This window comes from Ochotona curzoniae, unplaced genomic scaffold (genome assembly GCF_017591425.1).
Source record: "Ochotona curzoniae isolate NIBS_2020 unplaced genomic scaffold, NIBS_Ocur_1.0 contig_883, whole genome shotgun sequence".
In the NCBI taxonomy this organism is placed as follows: domain Eukaryota; kingdom Metazoa; phylum Chordata; class Mammalia; order Lagomorpha; family Ochotonidae; genus Ochotona; species Ochotona curzoniae.
In genome coordinates, this window is record NW_024466599.1 from 33,203,652 (window position 1) to 33,225,702 (window position 22,051).

The following is a 22,051-nucleotide window of genomic DNA, read 5'->3' on the forward strand; positions in this document are numbered from 1 at the left end:
AACAGCTACCAGCCAGGGAGAGGCCCGGACACTGACGACTGGCTGTTGCACAGAGAACACGCTCTAGCAGTGACAAGAGAGAAAACCAAACAATACAACAATGAAGAAGGAGATAAGGGCCCTGGATTCCCCTCCACTGTGTGATCTTGGCTACACCACTTAGTGGTGTATCTGCAGGGTTATCTCGCTGTAAAGCTGCCATTAGTAATATCAATGCCATTTGTGAGAATTAGTGAAGACTGTTTAAAACAAAATTACTTGTAAGGAACAAAGGCTTATGTAATCAACAAACACTGTGGTTTTCTTCTCTCTTCCTCTGTGTATTGGACACCTGCTAAGCTCAATCAACCAAGTGGGTGGGGTCTGTATGGTACTTAGTTTGCTTCTTCTATGAACAATGTGGCTTCTGAGTCATTACTCTCATAATGATTGGTCAGCCTGCTGGCTTCATGAGCCTGATGCCATCTGGAAGACCCCCAGGCTGGTCCAAGGTCCTTTCAGTTCCCAGGCCAGGGCCAGCTTTTCATTGGATGATGCTGATCCAACCAACCCCTCTGAGAACAGGGGCAGCTCCCCGCCCCAGGCAAGGCACTGCAGCAATATCTGGGATTAGAGGCCCCCCTTCCAGCCTGGTTCCATTGCCCAGGTACCCAGGCACTTCATTTCTCTGAGGCAACTGAGGATATGGGGTCAAGAGAATCCCCTGGAGGTCGGGGCAGGGGGTTGTTGAAAAGCTTCTTTTGTTGTTTCTGCTGAGGGATAACAACTCCTGTCGTCAGGGGATTGAGAAATAAAGCCTGTGGCACATCACCAAAGGTCACGGTGTTCAGTATTGCCAGCAAGCCTTCACCTGCACACAGCCTGGCCCCGAAGGCCAGCTCTCAGTGCAAAGATGTTTTGAGATGTTTTGCTAAACCACATACATCACAAAGGAAAAAAAAAAAAAAACAGCCAACTAAACAAGCAAAAAAATGGGGAGATGGGAAAAAAATGCAAGAAGCTAGATGCCATCACATGCTCACTTGGGTGACGGTGTGGGTGATGTATGTGCTCAGATGTAGTAGGATATTTCTCATGACCGTGTGTGCTATGAAAACACCATGCATCAAAATAAACTTATTTTGAATTCCATTTTCCATGAGCTTTTCAAACTATCTTAATATAGCTATTAAAGCTCACTACATGCTTCTAAAGTCACTGCCATCTCCATTTCACAGGCAAAGAAATGGACATTAGGGCCCAGTGTGGTAGCCTACTGGCTGAGGTTCTCACCTTGCACTTACCGGGATCCCTTATGGGCACTGGTTCTAATCCCAGCTGCCCTGCTTCCCATCCAGTTCCCTGCTTGTGGCCTGGGAAAGCAGTCAAGGATGACCCAAGACCTTGTGACCCTGCATCCATGTGGGAGACCTGGAAGAGGCTCCTGGTTACTGGCTCCTGGCTTCAGATTGGTGCAGCTCTAGCCATTGTGGCCACTTGAGAAGTCAATCAATGGACAGATGATCTTCTTCTCTGTCTATCCTCCTCTCTGTATACCTGACTTTCCAATTAAAAAATAAAGTAAATCTAAAAAAAAAAAAAAAAATGGACACTCTCAGATTACGGGTCTGCCCAGTGTTCTAAGATGAACTCTAAATCAGTCCGATACCAAGGCACTAGGCTACCCAGTCCTCAGGCTCCCGTCCTGGAGTGTGCTGGAGCCTTCCCACCCCTGATATCCTGGAAAGCCCTCAGGCCAGTGATGAATGAGGTTAAGCCCAGACCTTGGAGATGGCAAATGATCCATCTGGCCGCAGTTATTATCTGAGGCCTGTGTGAAAGACCTGGCAGGGCAGGCAAGAGGTATTCCAGTAATAATTCAAGAGCAAGATGCAGCTGCATCTGTACCTAGTGGAGGGCAAACCAAGGAAGGAGCTGACCAGCAGCTAGAAATGGCAGAGTCCAGGGCTGGGATGAAGCAGGTGGGAGAGGGCAATGCCACAGGTTTGGTGCTCATCACAGGGAAGCCAGAGGGGCTGAGAGCCACCCTTCCTGGGGCCCGGGCCTCAGAGGTTGGGATCTCTCAGAGGAGAAGATCAGAACAAGGGCTGCTGAGGGCACCAAGCATAGCCTGCACCTGCAACCCAGGCCTGCCTAGGGATCTCAGGCACAGAACCTAGACCACTGTCCATTTCCCTGCAGAGCTAATGCTGGGGGATGGGGTGAAGCCTGTCTGGGACCTGGATGTAGGAACTGGGAGAAACAGAAAGGGTTTCTATGCATGGGCAGGGCATGGGTAGGAGAGGTGAGTGCCTGGAGAAAAACCAAAGTGCATAGGAAGGACCTTTTGGGGCCAGCTCAGAGCAGCGCCCTCTAATGGCTGGGGCTAGGTTGACAGCTCCTCTGGGAGGACAAGGTGACTGGATGTGGAGCAGGCAGAATGGCTCACCTGACAGGAAGGGCAGGTTTTTCTGCCCTCCTCCATGGCCGCCCACCTCTCTCTCTCTCAACACTATTTTAAAAGTATCAACAGCATCTTTCCATACTGCCACCCAAATCAGAAGGGATCAGCCCTGCCCTGGCAGGTGGGAAGGCAAAGAGTGGGTTTCCCCTGCCCCTTGTGGAGTAGTTAAATCAGAAGTGTAAGGGGCAAGGAGCCTCAGATCTCCTTAGGAAATGCTTTTCAATCATACTCTAAACTGATTTACAATGATCTGAAATACATATTGAGTTTTCATATATTCTGAACTGATATTACCTTGGTAGACAAGATCGCAGTTTTTCCCCTTTCTTCTGAGGCTCTTCTGTCTTGTTAACACTTTGTATTGGTGGTCCCCTATGATATGAGATACCTCCATGGTACTAATAGCAGGAGAGTAATGACCACACTGGTAGTATACCTCTTAAGGGTTGGAGCAGTTTGGTCCTGGGCGATCCTATCCCTGAGCTTGTGAGTTAGAATTATGCAATTTCCTGTCATGCAGGTACAAAAAGCCTGAGTCAGGGATGAGGGTCAGTTTTGGTGGAGACCAAAGCTAATACTCCAGGAAGAGCTCTTCTCCCACCCCCAGGGGCCCCCAGCACCCTCTTTTTAAAGACTTTTTTTTTTATTGGAAAGGCAGATATACATAAAGGAGAGAAAGATATTCCATCTGCTGGTTCACTTCCCAAGTGGCTGCAATGGGTGGAACTTAGCTGATCAAAAGCCAGAAGCCAAGAACTTCTAATAGGTCTCCCATGCAGGTGCAGAGTCCCAAGGTTTTGGGCCGTCCTCTACACTTTCCCAAGCCACAAGCAGCGAGCTGGATGGGAAGTAGAACATCTAAGACATGAACCAGTACCCATACGGGATCCCAGGACATGTAAGGCAAAGATGTAGCCACTAGGCTATTGTGTCAGGACCCCAGAACCTTTCCTCTTACGTGTATGGATCTTAAGGTCAAAGTTCTAAGGGGCAACAGAAATTCAAACTGCTCCCTATGCCACAGGGCCCCAGCCGCCAAGCATCTTAGCTCCTACAGCACCAGCTCAATTGGGTTCAAGCCTTTGTATTTGTCTTTTCTTGTTGTTGTTCATTCCATGTCACTTTTACTTTCCCTGTGAGCAAGAAGCAGGATCCCTTTGTCTCTGAAACTTTTTCTGCCAACTCCCCTAACACCCATTGTTCCTCACACCCTGGCTCATCTTGAGCCCCAACACAGATCCATTATGAGTCCAAATGACTTAAGGACACAGCAACTGGAATGGAACAGAAAGGCCAGCACGTCTTTCTCTTTGGATCCTCATAAACAGCTGCTCTGTGAAGGGCAGCTTCACAGAGAACATCACATGAGATTGCAATGAGAGCAGCCTTCTCATTTCCCATCACCATGGCTAGGGACATCTGGCCATGAAACTTCCATGCTTTGCAGGGACTTCCAGGGGAAGGAACATATCCTTAGGAAGGAGGGATGGAGAAAGAGGAAGAAGGAAGACAAGAAAGAGGCTTGGAGAGCAGGTGCCTAGGATGAGTTTGGTGTAAACTTAGACACAAGTAATCTCCCTGGCCCATGCTTGCTCGCTCTAAGGGTCTTCCCTGTGTTGTCCACACCTGCAAAGAACCCCAAGTTGGACTCTGGGGGAAAGTTTGCCTTTGGATGCTCTTTCACATGCCATGGCCTCCTGTCTATATTTGCAGGGCCATACATATCCAACAGTGTTGCCCCAAACTTCAGGACTTTTTCCCAAGAATCTAAAAGATTCTAGAACTCACAGGACTTGTGCTCTGGTGGTAATGCATACTAGGTTATGCTTTCAGAGTAAAGAGACCAGTCAGGTTCCACAAAGATTAAGTTGAATGAGGAAGATGATTTCTTCTCAAGGATTTGAAGAAGAGACCTGATAACTTGAGCCAAGGGTTGCATAGTCAAGGACATCCATACTCCCAGAATTTGCAGAAAAATGCTCACCATTGTGCTGTGGCACCATTAGTGCTTTGACAGCCACTTGATTATTAGGAATGGGAAAGCTGAAAAGAGAGGGCCAAACCATGATAGTCACACCCCATTCATGTCTTGCTCAGGGGTCACTGTCATCAGAAGGCCCTATCAGACACCAGCTCGCATGTTCTATGCACTGTGCAAAGCCAGTAACTGTTAATAACTGGAGATGGACTACAGAAACTACACCTCTGTGAAGGGTCTATCTTTTGGGATGCCCACAATCACTACTTCAGTATCTGGATTGAGTCCTGGCTACTTCACACTTTCGATTCAATTTTCTGTTAACGCTCCTCGAAGGCAGTCGAAGGTGATCCGAGTGCTTGTGTCTGTGACATCTGTGTGGGAGACCCGGAGCTCCTGGCTTTGACCTGGCCCGACCCCAGTTGTTTGGCCATTTGGAGTAAACCAATAGATGAAAGGTTCGTTTTCTCTTTCTCTCTCTCACTTTCTCTCCCTCCCTTCCTCCCTCCCTCTCTCCCTTCTTCCCTCTCTCCCTTCCCCACCCCTTACCTTTCTCCCTCTCCCCCAACCGTCTCCCTTTCAGATGAATAATCTTTTTTTAAAAAAGTTGACCTGTTATGTCAACTTTTCTAGAAGCCTTCTCTAACTTCCCTTTCATCTCCCCCACCTCCCCAGGCAGAGTCATTTCCCATTCTGAGATCACAGGAAAACAATGCTAACTTGTAAGGTATGGGATTTTATCTGCTCAGATGTCTAAGAGTAGACTGTGAGGATTACGGGACAGAGCCATTGTCATTCATTTTTCTCAGCTGAGTTTCAACCACATTGACAAGTATGGACTGGACACTCAGTAAATGCTGAAGAAATGAAAAACAAGGGACCAGCATTGTGGCATAGCAGATAAGCCACCTCCTGGGATACCAGCATCCCATATGAATGCTAGTTTCAGTCTTGGCTGCTCTACTTCTGATCCAGCTCTCTGCTAATGAGCTTGGAGAAGCAGCAAAGATGACTGAAGTGCTTGGGTTCCCACCCTCATGTGGGAGACCCAGATGAAGTTCCAAGTTCCTGGCTTTGGCCTGGCCAAGCCTCAGCTGTTGTGATTGCTGTAAGGAGTAAACCAGCAGATGGACGATCTGTCTCCCCTCTCTGTCTCTTCTTCCCTCTGTAACTCTGCCTTTCAAAATAAACCATGATATCTGAATAGGGGATTTGAAAGGCTGCATTGTGTCAGCTCTATCCTTTCATTTCTTTTTTTTTTTCCCTTTAAGATTTATTATTTTTTTATTGGCAAGGTAGATATACAGAGAGGAGATACAGAGAGAAAAATCTTCCATCTGCTGCTTCACTTCCCAGGTGGCTGCAACAGCTAAATTTGAGCTGATCCAAAGCCAGGAGATTTTTCTGGGTATCCTACATACATGCAGGGTCCCAAGGCTTTGGGCCATCCTCTACTGCCTTCCCAGGCCACCAACAAGGACCTGGAGGGGAAGTGGAGCAGCTGGGATACAAACTGGCACCCATACGGGATCCCAGCACATGCAAGGTGAGGATTTAGCCACTAGACCATTGCGCCAGGCCCTTGTTTCTTTTCGAATGAGCAGCCTACACTGGACAGGTCAAATTAGCTTAGAGATTTCTGTGGGTCTTTCCAGCGCTCTTGCAACTGTTCCTTAAAACCTGAGGCGTAGGCGTTTCCACCGTCATTCACTTGTGGATAACGTACCTGTGCACTCTGTGCTGTGGAGTCATCTGCTGAGGGCATCACCACAGGCACGTTTGTAGGCCAGAAGGCATCTCTCCGTCATCAATTACTTTCTGGCCAAGATCCTTTTCAACAAAGCCTAATACAGAAATAATAGAAAAAATAGAATTAATCTGCTCGGATGTAAAATTAACCATTAAGATAGGGCATGCCAAGACTCCACGACCAATGTTTCTGAAAAGCCTCCGTTTCATCTCCATTCCCCCGGTGTAGCTCACCGAGCACCATGGGCACAGCCAGCCCTGCAACCCCAGGATTCATGTACCATGAATTAGACACCCCCCCTCGAGGAGACCAAGAGAAAAAAATCCTCAGAGTTTAAAATCTTGAGTGTTTACAGGCACATTCTCGACATTGCATCCCTGGTTTTCTTCAAAGGGATGAGACAGAGGTATGCACTCCAGAGAAACGAGCACTTCGCAGTGAAGTTGATGTGGGAACTGCTTTCCTGGCTTGGCACCTGGAGAGATGCTTGAGTATACATTCACACATACATACAAGTGCATTCGGCAGTGTGTCAACGCAGGCTGTGGATTTTGCAAATGTGCTTGTTCCCTTATCACTAATGCCTCCCAAGGACACGGCCTTGATCCCCAGCGAGATGCAGGTACAGATGGAAGTGATCAAGAGGCAAACATTTCCCCCACTGAGTGCCCATTTTACATCCGCTGACCTGTTCGCCACTAAGCAAGTCAAGATCGCTCCTTGCCTCAAACCATCCCCTGTTGGCTGCCTGAGCCCCTCTAGGATAGGAGGGAAGGAAAATGAGGGATAGGAAATTTTTTTCTTAGGGTTTTTTTTTTCTAGCATGGGTACAATTTCTGTGTAACTTTCTCTGGCCATACCCCACTTCCCCTCTTTGGAGTCTTTGTGGTTCCTTGAACAGTCCCCTCCTGGTCAACTCCCACTGCAGCCCCATGAGGTCCAGAAACTTCTCCTTCAGCTTCCCTCTTGGGATTAACCCTGCCTGCAGGGGCACCTCAGCTTTTTCCTCCAGAAGTTTCCTTGAAGGTACTCTCGCACACAGACTCTCCATAAAAACTCCAGGTTGTCATTCCTCGTGTGGGTTCCATGTCTGTACTTGGATGTCATGCACCCCACCAGATCCTGTGTCAGTGTCCAGATCTCCCTCCAGCAATGACGGGGCAGGGAGGCTGCTGCCCAAGGTGCCATTATTTTTAGTGACAGAACAGCTTCATTTCTGCTCATGCCTTTTTCTCTCCAAGGTGGGGCTGGCATGTCCTTCCGATTGGCCATTCCTCCCACATGGGTGTTACTGTACCATGTCCATGGTTACACCCATCAGCCTGGCAGCCAGGTCTGTCTAGGCCAGGCTTCTCTGGGTTCTTGAAGTAGACATGGCCTTCAGATTTTTCTGTTTGTTCACTTTCTCCACCCTCCCACCATAAATTTATTACCACACCTACTGTTTAAATGATATAATTTTACTCTTACATTTCATATTTAAGAATTTTAAGAGTATGCTGATTTTATATATTTGCCATTTTTTTAAAATTCTGGAATAAAAGGAAGTAGATTAGCCATTTAGCCTAGCAGTTAAGAAGTTGGTTAAGGTACTTATGTCCATATTGGAGTAGCTGGATTCAAATTCTGGCTCCAACTCCTGATTCCAGCTGCCTCCAGTGTGGATTCTGGGACGCAGTGGGTGATGGATTAAGAAACTAAGTCCTTGCCACTCATGCTAGAGACTGGAATTGAGTTCCCAGTTCTGACCTCATCCAGCCCCAGCAAGGGCAGCACTGGAGGAGTGAACCAATGGAGGCAGATTCAGATTTGCTGCCTGTCCTGGCCCTACCATATGTGTGTGTGTCTGTGTCTGGTGTGTATGCATGGATGGGTCTCAAATTAATTAAAATTTAGAAAGTACAGAGGATCCTGGCCACCTTAAATCATGCTTTTTGGAATTCAGAAACCTTAAAGAGTGAGTTAATACATGCTGATCATCTGGGAGATGCAGTATATTTTCGACTGGACTGAGCCTTCCAGAGGGAAGGTAGCCACGGTGCCCTCTTCCACCAGATGGGTGTCTTATGGTTTCCTCTTGAAACTACACAGTGTGGTGGGCATGAAGCAATGACTCCTTCACTATAGGCTGGGTGACAGAGAGATCAACACCCAATTCTCTTGCTTTGTAAATGCAAACCTCTAAGTCACTAGTAACCCAGTTGTGTAGGACGGGGATGCTGGGGTGCTTTCACACTGGATCCTTCCTATCAGTACTTAAGCATTCCAGTAGAAAAAAAAAGAAAAAGCTTGGCCTTTCCTCAATTAAAAAAAAAGAAAGAAAAAAGAAACACAGAACTCTTTTTCAAAGATGACAAGGTTAGGATTTGTGGAGTCAAAGTCACAATGTTTAAGAGAAGCTACAGCATGCATCTGTAGTGGCTCATGGCAGTGGCAGGAAGCCAGAGGCGAATGGTTTTCTGGTCCTAGAGTTCAGTGATAGGGAGTGGGAGAGTTGATCTGGTGGAGTCACAGAAGGGATGGCTTGTTGGGATGAAGTTAGCAGGCCAGTGTGAGGATGGGGTGACTCAGTGAACGCTTGCTCAGCTGTGGAGTGGCTATGGCCTCTGCCAGATGTTTCCCCTCCCATCTCTGTTCCTGTGCTCTACCCACCCGCACACCAACTGCAGAGTCCCGTTGGGTGAGTGTGAGCCAGGGCAAAGCAGCAAAGCATCTGCCCCAGTCCCAGTGCAGAAGCACCTCCTTCAACTCTGAACTCATGGGGCCTCTCTTGCTTCATCATGGTCTCAGGCCACACAGGTGAACACACAGTGAACGCTATCAAGTCCTAGTGAAACACCCTACCCTTCCATGACCTAGTTTGTGAGATTCTACCTGTTCTAACCTGGCCTTCCAGGTATATCATGGCATCATGAACCAGGGGTTGATACTTTTGGGGGACCACTGAGGCCCATCGTCCATCTGCACCCAAAGTGTGTGCTCTCTGGCAAGCTTGTAAGTTACTTATCTTCATGTCTGTGTCCCATCTCCCTAAGGGGATACTTGATAGAGAGAGAGAGAGAGAGAGCACGAGTGAGCTACACAACCCAGTTTCATCCCTTGTTAAAACAAGGCAGGTTGGGGTTCCAGCCTTTACTTCTAAACAGTCCGTCCTAGACCTGGGAGACAGGTGAGTGGTCCAACAGGGAGGGAAGGGGATAGCCAACTTGTTTTGCTTCAAAGCAGCCTGGGAACTTGGCTTATCTGTGCCCACTGCTGCCCTCAGTGGCCAAAAATACATCAAGGTCTCTAGAGAGTCCTGGCTAATTCTGGAACCCAGCTCCTGCACTCCCAGGCCCAGCCTCACCAACCCTTTCCTTAGTTCTTCTCCTTCAAAATCCTCCTTGGGCTCTAAACATTAACATAGGAGACATGCTAGCCTTTGGCCGCGTCTGAGTTACACCATGGCTTCTTCCTGCATAATTTGCTGGAAGAACTCTTCCCAGGTCATGGAGGGGCCCAGCGCTGCTATGAGCAAACCTGGGTCTAATCCTTCCAGGAACTCCACATGGCTTTTGGTGAATCTCTCAGACTCCGCCAAACCTTAGACTCTTCAAAGTTATTCCCTGGAATTTCCACAAAATCTGTCCATTGTTTATCTTACTGGGAGGACCTTTCACTCTCAGAGCAAAATTCCAGTTGGGAAGCCAGATAGGCGGGCCATCGGTTAAAAGCCCTCTGAATATGGCTGACTTGCTGGAGTGACCCTTTACCTCTTTTTGACGTGTAAAAAGCTATTTTTTTTTTAAACCTCCACCCTGCTGACATGTTGTCCTCCGTCACAGGTGTTGCTCTGTGAACTCTCAGGCCGGCCTAGGACTCCAGGCACCTGGAGGCTCTGACCCATAGCAGTTCACTGCACTCTCCCACCCTCCAGTCCCAAGTGAGATAAATAACCTTAAGTTAAGGTGTAGCTCTGTTTACCAGTTAGAACTCCTCAAGAAGATAAAATCAGTGTGTCCATGAGGACTAGCCGGCTGCAGTTGCCCAGTAGGAAACCAAAGCAGTGCTCAACCCCCAGCCCAATGAGCCCGATTTCCAAGTCTACAAACTGTCGCTTGAGAACATTGGTGTTTCCATTCCAATTCCACTTTCCTGGTCTCTCCGAGGTTCCTTAGCAGGTATCCCGCACACACGAAGGACAACAAGGTGTGCCCCAGCGGAAGCAAATCTACCCTCCCCTATCGATTTATGCAGATTATCCCTACATAAAATGTGAGGAAGGACTCTAGAGAGGTTCCACGGGGTTTTGGCTCCCAGGGCGGGACGGCCCTCTTAAGCATATACTCAAGAAGCCCGTGGGCCCTTCCGCAGGCTGCAGACACCGCAGTGTTGGCGCAGCATAACCTACGGCAGGCAGGGACCCAGAGGGAGCCGCTCAGCGCTCCGCAGAGTTGGGCAAGCTGGATGCCAAGCGGGCCAGGCCCGGCCGGGGGCGAAAACACCCAGCGCGTCCAGGACGAGGGCAACCCCTCTGCTCTCACCGCCTGCAGGAACCCTTAGCACTCCCGATTCTCCACACCTGTAGCCTCCCGCGTTACTAGCATAGTAATTGAACCCTGGAGTCGCACGGGCCAAGCTCGAAAGCCAGTGACCTCAGTGACGCCGCGGTCTGTAGCCCCAACGGACTTGGCCAGTCAGTTTAACTTTTCCTGGATCCGCAAGGTGGTTCGGGGTACTAAGGGTAGGAGGCGGCAGATAGTTCGGCTCAAAGGCCCTTCCCACCGCCCCGCCACAATTACGTGGCCCAACACAACCCCACAAGAGGCTCAGGTGTTGGTCCAGGGCGGGCAGGAGTAGGCGCACCCTGAGCTCAATTTCAGCGCCAAGTCAGCCTTTGCCACGAAGAGCGCGGCCGCCGGGGTTGTCCGAATGACTACCCCAGGCTGCAGGGGCAGGATGCGGGATCGCAGTACAGCGCATGGTTGTGCAAGGTTCGGCGGGCTCGGGATCCTCCGCGTTCGCTTTCCTGCCCCAGACTCAAGGGCACGGCGAGGTCGGGAGATGTCAAGGCGGTGACATACTCCCGCTCCTCGCCGCGCACCCGGAGATCCGGCTCCCGGGGTGCCCTTTAGCCTCGCACAGGTTACGACTCCCCGGCCATGACCCACGGTGAAGTGGTGGTGGGAGGGGAGGTCGCACCCCACATGGGTCTCCCCTTTTCTCCCCAAGATCTCAAAAACAACTGGCGTCCTACGGAGGGCGGAGGCGGGGCGCGCGGGCGGTGGAGGAGCGGCGCGCGCCGGGGCAGGGGCGGGCTGGGGTCAGGGCCGAGGCAGCGGCCGCGCCTCCCCATTGGCCGGGGCGCAGTGGGCTGCCCGGCGCGCGGCGCCGCGGGGCGAGGGCGGGCTGGGCGCGGAGGCGGAGCCTGACGGCGCGCGCCCCTCGCGCCGCCCCCGCGCGCCGGCCGCTCGCCAGAGTTTTTAAAGTGGGCGGTGAGCGGCGGGAGGCGCACACTCGGGGAGCGGCCCGCTGCACTGCCTCGGCGCTCGCCGCGCTCCGCCCCAGCCCTCCTGAGGCGGCCGTACAATCCTCGGCAGTGTCCTGAGACTGTATGGTCAACTCAGCGGCCGCGCCCGCCCGGCCCCGGCTCTTTCCAACGCCTGTCGCTTGGGCCACATCTTTTTTTTTTTTTTTTTTTTTTTGGAAAAGCCAGGAGAGTGACTCCCTGCTAGAGGGACAGGGGAACTCGGGTTCCCTTCTTGCTGCCTTCTCCTCGCCTCTGACAGCGTCCTCCCACTCTCTCCCCGACCCCGCCTCCGAGTGCAGGTTCCTCCCCGTCACCTCTCTCCACCCCTCGGGTCCCGCACCTAGCCAGCTTGTCCGCAAGCTGCCACCTGACTGCGCGAGGCGCTCGGCACCTGCGAGCACTTAGGATCTTTCACACACTCCCGGGCTTCGGGGAGCCCACGAGAACCACAAGCGAAGGCCGCGGCTGCAGCCTCCACCAACCCCAAACCCAGGTTCTCGGCGTCTCCCGACGGCCGCAGCGACGATGACAGCTGACAAGGAGAAGAAAAGGTAAGGGAACGTCGGGGCTGCTCGGGGAGCTAGTCCGGGGCCGAGGCCCGGCTGCATGGGAGTGCTGAAGATTGGAGAGGTTTAAAGAGCAGGTGTCCGGAGCAGGGACGCGGGGCTGGAGTTCCGCAGAGGAATGTTCTGAGATCCCTTGGAGTAGCTTGCGCTAAGTGAGGAAGCCCAGGGTGCTGGCCTTGGAGGACGGACCTGCTCCCCCCGCCCCCCGGTGTCGTCCGAAACTCGAGTGCTTGTACTCCGCGCGCCGCCGCGGCCAGCGAGTCGAAATGGCTGTGGGTTGATATTGTTGATATTGTTTTCTTTGCGTGATCTCAAGTGAGGGGGTAGCATCCACACTTCTTTCCCCGCAACCCCCAGCTCCTTGCAGATGCGTTGCTGTGACGCTGCTGAACCCCAAACTGGCAAGGGGCGGGAGGCGGAGCGCGGCTGCGGGACGCGCCCCCGCCAAGGAGCTGGGACGCGGCTCAGGGCCCCGCTCGCGGGATGGAGACCACCCCCAGCCCCCGATCCCCGCCAAAGCCTGCAGAACCCGTCTCTTTCCCTGCACCTTGGCTCCGATTTGCCTACTTTACTCTGCGAGGACAGGTGTCTTGGGGACTTGGAGGGGACGGTGACACCGGGCGCCCTGGGCAGGTCCGATGTCGGCCTCGCAAGAGGACGGAAAAGGGCAGCGGCCACTTGCCCTTGCGAAGCTCCCGGCACTGGGTGAGAGGCAACTTGGGCCAGCTCTTGCGGCCCTCCTGCCCCCTCCCGGCCACTCCCGGCCGAGGCTCCGCGGGCCAGGATGGGAGCGACTGCGCAGTCTTGGGTATGGCTTCAGCACCGGCAAAGGCGGCCACTTGGCCGTCTCCCTCCGGACTCCTCTCCTCTGTCCCGGGCAGCTGCGACTTTCAGTCCCGCGCACTCCGCCGGCCCGCGTCGCCGAGTGCGCCCGCGACAAGGTGGCAGCGGGTTGGTGCGGGCATAGGAGGACTGACCCGCAGCACTCCGTGCCTGAGCGGATTTGCTCCGGAGCCGGCTTCGGTGCAGGACGGGAACCAGAAACAATGTATCCTCGGGTGGAAAGCGGCGGCTCCCACCGCGGGGCACGATAAGGATTTGATAAACCGGAGCGAATCGCACCCGTCCTGGCGGGGCGCCCGGCCCTTTAGCTCCCGGGGAGCCAAATAGAGAAGTCCGAACCCCGCAGCCCCTTGCCGGCCTCAGCATCTTTCTTCATTTCGGGACCTGAGCGCCGGGGCTCGGACACAGAGGGAGCCGCCGAAACAGCAACGGAGTAACTTTAGGGCCCTCGGGGCATCCCAGAGGCCGTGCGTGTTTTGAGGGCGGCATCACCAGGGGAAGCTTCCGATGCGTTTGGTGAACCAGATGAAAATGTCAGCGATATGCGTGACTGGGCACCAAAGTGCAAAGCTCTAAGCGGGTCCTTGGAGATCGCGAGGGGGCTCGGAGCAGCAGGGGCCCAGTGCGTTTCCCTGCTGCGATGCGAAGTTTCTTGGCGCCAGCTCCCATGCTAGTGTGAATATTAACCGTGGGGAGAAACTGCGGAGCGGGAAACACTTGCGACACCGGACTACAGTGCCACCTTAGCGCCAGCCGAGAGCTGAAGGGAGCCGGAATGCTAGCTGGGACAAGGTTGCGTAATCCCCTCCGCGACAGTCCCGGTGAGAGCAGCCGTTTTAAGAACCACTGTGGGTCTGCCTGCGAAAGCCCTGGAGGCAGCTGCCCCACACGCCCTGTCTGGGTCTTTGAGTTCCAGAACCCGCAGGGCCAACGGTATGTCCCTCACCGTCCATGGTCCCGTGAGGAGTTGTCCAGTTCCTGCTGGACTCATTGTTTTGTGTGGCTCAATTTGCTGGCCGCAGGCTTTTTGGAGGATGGGGGTGGACCAAGATGTGATTAAACTTTGTGAGCCAATACATTCCGATTTAGTGCTGGCCTCTGTCACTGTCCCTGAGTGCCTCACAAGAGCCTTGTGACGCCAAGGGCCACTCTGAAGAGATCTTTGGATAATCCTGGATCAAAGTCTAGGGCTGGAGCCAGCGCCCGGTGGGAGCACCTTTCCGAATGCTGGCTTTGCTCTGCTGAGCCCAGGGGGCTCAAGAAGAAATGGAGATCTGTGGGCCAGAAGTTTCCAAACTCTCTGTCCCTCCCCTGGCTAGCATGGCTTGGTTGTTCCTCCCCTGCAGTAAAATCAGAGATTCCTGCTCTGAAAACATATTAACAACCTTTTATTAGCAACATATTAACAACCGTTCTTAATTGCCGTGTATTTTAATATTTCTTCAATCTTTGATGTGTTTCTAGTGCAGCCCCAGAAGTGCAAGGTGGTTTCCATGATTGACATGACAGGTGATGGGTTTGGGCTTCTCAGTTCTTATTCTCACTAACTTTCGGGAAGATGGCGAGAATGTCTTTTCTGTGTTGCTAAAGGGAGGTTTAGAATTATTTCGTGAGGGACCGTGGAAACCGAGTCAAATGTTTCTCCTTCTGGAAAGGGAAACTGGAACCTTGAAGATTTCTTCACTCACTAGAAAAATTAGTTGTGGTGAGACTCCAAACCCTGGCTCATTGCTTGGGATTGTGGGTTTCCCTAGGGTTCGTGAGCGTTCCCCAGTCCTGAAATGCCTGTAGCCAGAGAAGATTATTTCCAATTGAGTGCCCTTTCCCCTCTGCAGCCCCCGAATCTTGTGCAAAGGGGGGCCTTCCTCTTCTAATCAGACAAGCCTTCCAGTTGCAAAAGGAGTGGATTTGTTTGCTCATTCTAAGAAAGAAAAAGGAGGCAGTGGTGTGAGTCTCATTCCTGTAAACTTGGGGAAGTATGAATTTGTAAAGACCCTCTTTTTGTTGTAGTTAGAGAAAAAAAAAAAAACCCCACTGTGTAGGAAGACCCCACCTAACAAAGGACCCTAGTGGAGCAGTCCGCCGTGCGAAGCAGAGAACACTGGAGCAGCTTCCAGGTCAGTTCTCATAGGAGGTGAGTTAACAAGGTCTCCAGGTGAAAATCCTAAGCTTAATTTGTGTGAATTTCTACCTCTAGGGTGCTGCTCAACTTTCTAGGAATTTATTATGGAAAGGTTTTAGAAACAGAAGGAACCAATTAGATACTTTTTAGTGCCCCAGAATTTTAGGCCTGTGCGGTTGAAATTACACAGTTGGCGTCATTTGCTATCTCAAGAGTTGGGTGTTGAGCTTTTCAGGGTATCTACTCAGTGGTATGTGCTTTTCTCTATTTTCCCTAGTTCTAACCTCTGCCAACTTGATCGTTTCCCTTGACCCCTTTAGCCTTGTAAGTTTTCCCTTTCACTTTAGGACCCGTCGTTGCTGGTGTGTGTGAAACATTTGGCTTGACCAGTACTGTAACGTTGGTGATGTTTGCCCCGAGGGCCACAACACCCTTTGCTCCTACCCCTAGATCCATGCTTCCTGTTCTTACGATGAAAACCAAGACTGATCATTCAAGATATAAATCAGTAAGACAGCGGATTTTGTATGTTGGACACCTCCTTCTAATCTGGAGCAGGTAGTTGCAGAGACTGCTGAGAAGGAGAAAGCTCTAGTCTCCAAGTTGCTTCGCCTAAGTGGGAAAAAACAAGGACCTACAATGGGGAAGCTTAATTGAAAGTGCAAGTAGCTGGCAGCCTACTTGTGACTGTTAGGTAGGGATCAAATACCTTGAAGCTAAAGATAACAAAGTAGCACTTTAGGTAGTAAACACACAGTTGAGACAGAGTGTGTGTGTGTGTGTGTGTGTGTGTGTTGGGGAGACTCCAGGCATCCCAGGAATCATAGGCAAGATAGGACCAGTGGAAAGACTGAATGGGAGAGTCGCTGTCTGGAGAGCCTGAAGAGTAAAAAAAAAAAAAAAAAACCAATTTGGGAATGTTCCCTTCTGTGAACTTGGGCAGCGTGGATAGACGTACCCCCAAATCGGCTGTTAGGTACTTAATACCTTTCATATACATATGTTGTGTTACAACTTTTCATCCAGATTAGTGGATACTCAGTATACCTTTGTTGTCTGGGTGATTTGTATCAGTTATTGTCATCTTGTTTGCTTTAGGTGAGGGACGTGGAGGGAGGAACCTGGTTGAAGATGCTTGATTGACAGGGACAGAAGTTTCAGGTTCCACTGAGGGTAAGATTGGCAGGTCTTTAGGACTTCAGGAAGCATGAGATAGAAGAGGAGCTTCCAGCCCAGACTATGGGAAAGGACTGCGGGGGTGCTCTGGGAGTCTCTGAAACTGTGTGTTACACATTATGTATGTGTGTGTTCATTTCTGAAGTGAGCCTGATCAGCTCTCAGTTGCCTTTCAAAAGCCCTGTGGTCTGGAAAAGGTAAGCCCGTTTCCAGGGCTGTTGAAGATCTGATTTGAAGGCAGCCTTACCTTTCAGTGTCGTCCCAACCGCCAATGATGTATCTCTCCCTTGTCTTGTTAGGTTGGGGGTGGGAGGGGCTTAGCATGTGCATCTAGTAAAGCTTCTATGATACAGCTAACCTTGCCTGCACCTGCTGGCGTCTCTGCCACCTGTGTGTCTGCCCTGAGTGATGGAAGGAGGAGCAGCCCTTCCTGTACAAGAGGAGTATCCTGTGCAAGGTGCATAGTGTTGATGCTGCTTAAAATGGCTATGAAAATAAACGTATCCTCGCATTTCCCATCACCTTCAACAGTTGTCATGATGCTTTTTGCTACACAAGGAATGACTGTGTCCTTAACGGAGATCCTGTTTGAAGTAGGATAAGCAAAACTGAACACGGTCTGAGTAACACTGATGCTTCCTCATAACTTTACATGAATTAACTCTCCATCTTCCTAACAGTCCTGTGACATAAGCCCTATTATTATCATTCCCACTTCACAGACGGGAAAACTGCAACATAGACCCACTATCCAAGATCACACGGATAGCATGGGAAGAGTGGGAGCTTGACGTGGGCCATGCATCCCAAAGGTCTGTGTTCTTGGCCGTGACGCCATACCTCCTTGTCTTACCGCAGGTAGCTGTAAAGCATTTAATACCATGCTTGACTTGTGGTAAGCACTCTATAAATGATAACTGCTTTGGTTGCTGTCTTTATAATTGTTATAATTATTTTTTTGTGTGTGACTCATCATTTGTATCAAACCTCACACACAGACAGGGTTTGAAGACCTGGAGGGGGTAGATTTGGCACTCTCAGAAGCCCTTATTTTGCATGCATTTTCTTCAGCTTGGACAGGAGGTGGTTCTCGACTGCCCCCAAGAAGTTCAAAGCCTTCCACCTCCCACCCTTTGCTGGTGGCAGGACTTCAATAGCTGCTTTAGCCTTCAGCCTGCATCATGCAGGAGAACCTGTTAGCGGCTCTTCCTCTGTGGCTTCTGAGGGACCCTCTCCAAATCAAGATGCACAGGACTTCCTCTGACGCTTTTGATCTTTTGAAACTGCAAGCACAGGAAGGAAAGAATGGATGGGGGCATAAGGAATAACTTATGATCATTGCAAGAATAACACGTTACCTTTTTATGAAGCCCTTTCTCTGCTGAGCCCCAAGCTTTCCCAGCTGTCACACCGTTGACCTCCGCACTGGGAGCCCACATTACCATTTAAGTTTTCCCAGTACTGTCAAACAATTGCCCAGATACCTGTCTTCATGGAAAGAGAAGCCATGGTTGGTGACACTTCATGTCAGTGTGTACAGTGCCATCCATGGGTGTGGCCATGAACAGCCTCTGCCGGAAGCTGCAGCTTTCATCTGAAAGTCTGAAGTTAAGAAGATTGGTGGGACCCCATGAGATCCCTGGAGCCAAAAGGACAGGTGCAGAATGGACCCGAATCTTACCTACTTCTAAATGGTCTTGTTTTGTTCTAATTTCTCATGAGATACTGGTTTGTCTGGCTGCCTTAGGCTGTTTCCAGGGACTCCTTTTATGTCAGCAAAAAATCCTACCATGTAGCATCACTGCTAAAGCCTCATGTGTTCCCAAGAGGCACATCCTCCCCCACTCCTAACCCTACCCCCTGCTTATAACAGGAAAAGATTCTTCATTTTTTAAAGATTTATTTATTTTTATTGCGAAGTCAGATATACAGCGAGTAGGAGAGACAGAAAGATATTCCTTCCGCTGATTCACTCCCCAAGTGGCCGCAACTGCTGGAGCTGAGCTGATCTGAAGCCAGGAGCCTGGAGTTTCATCTGGGTGTCCCACATGGGTGCAGGATCCCAAGCAGGGTCCTTGACTCCTTTCCCAGGCCTCAAGCAGGGAGCTGGATGGGAAGTGGGGCTGCTGGGATTAGAACCAGAGCTCATATGGGATCCTGGCATATTCAAGGAGAGGACTTCAGTTGCTAGGCTATCGCACCAGACCTAAGATGCTTCACTTTTAAAGTCACAAGTAATTTATGTGCTAGATAATGATTCTGAAAAGGTTATTTCTCAAAAAAAGGTGGCTGATCAATAAGGAAAACAAAAACACATGCTTGGAGTTTTTTCAGTTGTACATGGACGTGTATTGCTGGAACGATCCTTACCTCACTCCAAGAGGTTCTTGTGTGTCTTCCCCATGGCACCCTCCAGAGAAGTTAAATAGAAAGTCAATCCTAGGAAGTAGGGAGTCCCAAGGAGGAGTGATTTTTATGTGGTTGGGCTGCATAATGAGACACTGGAAAATGGATCTTTGCTGCCATGTTGGCTGCTAAAAGGCTTGGGATGTAGCCAGCAGATGACTTAAAAGTCAACTTTGCAGTGGCTTTAGTTGTCTCTTTTCATCTCCTGTTCAGTCTGCGGTGCCCTGGTGTTCGCCTGTGACTGGGAACAGTCAGTAGTTTGATCTCAGTAAGATGACATGTGGATTTAGTCTGAGAATTCAGAAGAATTTTATAAATCCTTTATAATATACCAACTAAATTCTATAAGCTTTTGATAATAATTATTTAAATCCATGTGCAGTGGCCTGTGACAGAACCTGATTTTATTTTACTCTCAACCCCCTCATTGTATCCTATTAACGAATACACATATTTGGCTCTTGATAACATAGATTTTCACATTGTCACTGCTTCGTGCTAGATTTGTTCTGATGCCTCAGGGGAGAGAAGGGCAGCACATCATAGTTATTCTCTGTTTTGGAAGCGGAGCTACTCAGAAAGGCAAGCCAGAGTGTTTGGAGTGGAGCCCACAGGTGGCCCCAGTGACCATAGTGAGGCTAGGCTCCTGGGTACCATCCTGGACTCTGGCTGCAAACAAGGTAATGAGCCAACTGACTCTAGCTGCACTGCTACCTCTTCTCATTATGAATGAGTAATTGCAGCAAATATTTACAGGCCTCCTTCCTACCTTTACAACTTCCTGTTGCTGGAGCCCTTTGGAATATTGGGAAAGATTGTACTGGAAAAATACGTCATACACAGTTGCAGGAAGGGTGTCTTTAAGCATACAGGAAAAAAGAAAAAAATGGTTACTTGACTTTATGAGGTCCACATGACAGAAAGTTATGTTGGGGAGCGGCTGTTTGAGAATCCTTAATTCAATAACAGTTTTAAAAATCAAATCTGAACCATCAAGTATATGAAGACGTGGGCCAAAGGATGTCTTCAGAGAATATTCTAGAAATAACAAGAGTGTGCAGATTAGTGAAGTGAAACTTCAGGTCTTGGCTTAGGTAGATTGATAAAAGTTCTAGAAAAAACAAAATGTGCTACAAAGAACAAATCAGGTTTTAGCCAGTGTGCCATGTGTGAGATTATGGGGAGCTAGAGCAGTGTCATCTGCTTTATGGAAGATCCCAGAGTGTGTCCCGATCATGCGTATTTCCTGTATATTTGACTTAAAACCCACTCCCGTGAAGTTGCTTTCTCAGTAAGTTGCTGTCAACCACTGTATCCTTGTATTTCTCTCCCGTGTTTCCAAGAGTCCTTTGATGCTATTTTAGAATGGCAGCCTTTACTCCAGCCCTGGCTGAGGGCGACAGTGCTAATTTTGGTGCCCAGGGTAAAGGGAAAGAAAAGTCACCAGCAGCTCCAGAAGGGCTTCTGGTGTCTGGGCTTGGAGCGCCTTGGTGTAACCAGACACACCACATCTCACCTTTAGAACTTTTATTTGTGTGCTTGCACAACAAATGTTTACCCAGATAAGAAGATAAGGAAAGTATAAAGGTCACATTTTGCTGGTGACAGGGCACTTCTATGAATGCAGCCTATCCCTATGTGGCAAGAGTCTGTGTTTTATTCTATACCCGAGACCTAAGGAGATTCATGGCACATGGGACAGGGGACTCACAGCCCTTTTCAGCGTTTCTGGCTTTTGACTGTGTTTCAGCTTGCCTGGACTCAGCTGCTGTGCCCCTCCCAGTTGGTGAGGCCCCTTTGTCATAGCCAGAAGTCTAGAAAAAATCTGCTCTGCCGTCCTCCTCCTCTCCCGTCCTCTCGGGTCTTCTGGAAATTCGTGCTCCTAGGGTATGGCTGGGTGGGAAGCAGCCGGCTGCCAAGATGCCAGTTTGGGCATCTCAGCAGAGGTGTTGCTGTTTCAGGTCTCCTGGCAGGATGGCTGTATCCTGGGAGCACACATCCTGGAGTAGAAGAGGGGCTTCCTGGATAGATTGGAGTAGTTCCTTGATGTATCACAAAGGTTAGCTAGACACTGCATATGAAGACAGGAGTCCTTGTCCCCCACTAAGGGTAGCTTGCATGGTGATAGGATTAGTCTCATGACAGGGGACCCTGCCCCAGCACTTCCCGTCCCTCCATCACGCAGAAGGGCACCCGACTTCCCAGTGCCTCGGCCTCTGCTCAGAGACAGTTTTAGAATGCCTTTCCCACCTCTGTCCCCTCACAAAGTTCCCTCTATTTATATGCTTTTTTCTCTCTCTCTCCCTACTCACATAGTTCCCATTGCTCTTGAGTGAGCCCCAGCTCCCTAGTTTGTACTGTAGTAATTCCCATACTGGCACTTACTTCCCTAGGCTCTCGGTTCTACTTGCCAAAGACTCCAGTTATAGTTTATAGTTCCTTGTTATCTAATGACATTGTATTTGGTTTTGTCTTTCCAACAAGAGCGCGTGTTGCTCAAGAGCATGGGTGTCTAATTTTCTCGTGCTCTGTAACATTTCTTGATTGGCTCTGAAATCATGCTTCATTTAAAAGATAAGTCATGGAATGGCTGTATAGATGTCCCTTGAGTTACTTGGAAAACCTGTGTCAAGGGCTCAGCTTTTCCTAATTGTGTAAACTTGACACTTTTAGGGGACGTAAAAGATTTAGGGTAATGCGGAGAGATTTTTAAATAGGTGATGTTATACCAAATGAAAGAACAGGCTAGCATTACGCCAAAGCTTCAATGAACAATGCCTTGTACAATAAGCCCAGCCAAACAAGACACTCCTGCCTTGTCTCAGAGTTTATAAAAAGTCAGGTGGGAAATGTGTGTGAGAGGTTAGCAGTTCAGAGATCATTTTCTTTGGCCAGCCTTCCCTGATTCTATGCTTGCTTGTTAACTCCTGTATTTGCATGCTGTCTCATCCATGCTTTACTGCTTGTGTGAGGTCTGAGTGTGTGTGTATGTACCTGTTCCTGATTACCTTTAGGGTCACAAGCCCTCCAAGAACAGGGACCCAGTCAGATTTCTCTCTTTTTTTTTTTTTTTTTTTTCCTGTAGCACCCAGCACTGAGGTTGATGTTGAGATACTAAGTCATTATTTGTCTGCTGAATGATTCTGTGTCAGGAACTCTGGGAGCTCAGTGTGAGGAGGATGGAAATGCAGGCAGAAATCTTTGCTCAGATAAACTGAACTCCTCCTCACTAGACACCCGCATATGTGTCCTGAGGGA

At 49.9% G+C, this 22,051-nt stretch overlaps 1 protein-coding gene across 1 annotated transcript in view; it reads left to right on the forward strand.

Moving 5' to 3' along the window:
- The first annotated feature begins 20,028 nt into the window (after positions 1-20,028).
- The window catches only part of EPAS1 (endothelial PAS domain protein 1), a 69,812-nt gene continuing 67,789 nt past the window's right edge, over positions 20,029-22,051 (forward strand). Inside the window, exon 1 of the mRNA XM_040992749.1 lies at positions 20,029-20,084. Within this exon, the coding sequence (XP_040848683.1) occupies positions 20,029-20,084 (56 nt within the window). The remainder of the gene's footprint in view (positions 20,085-22,051) is intronic.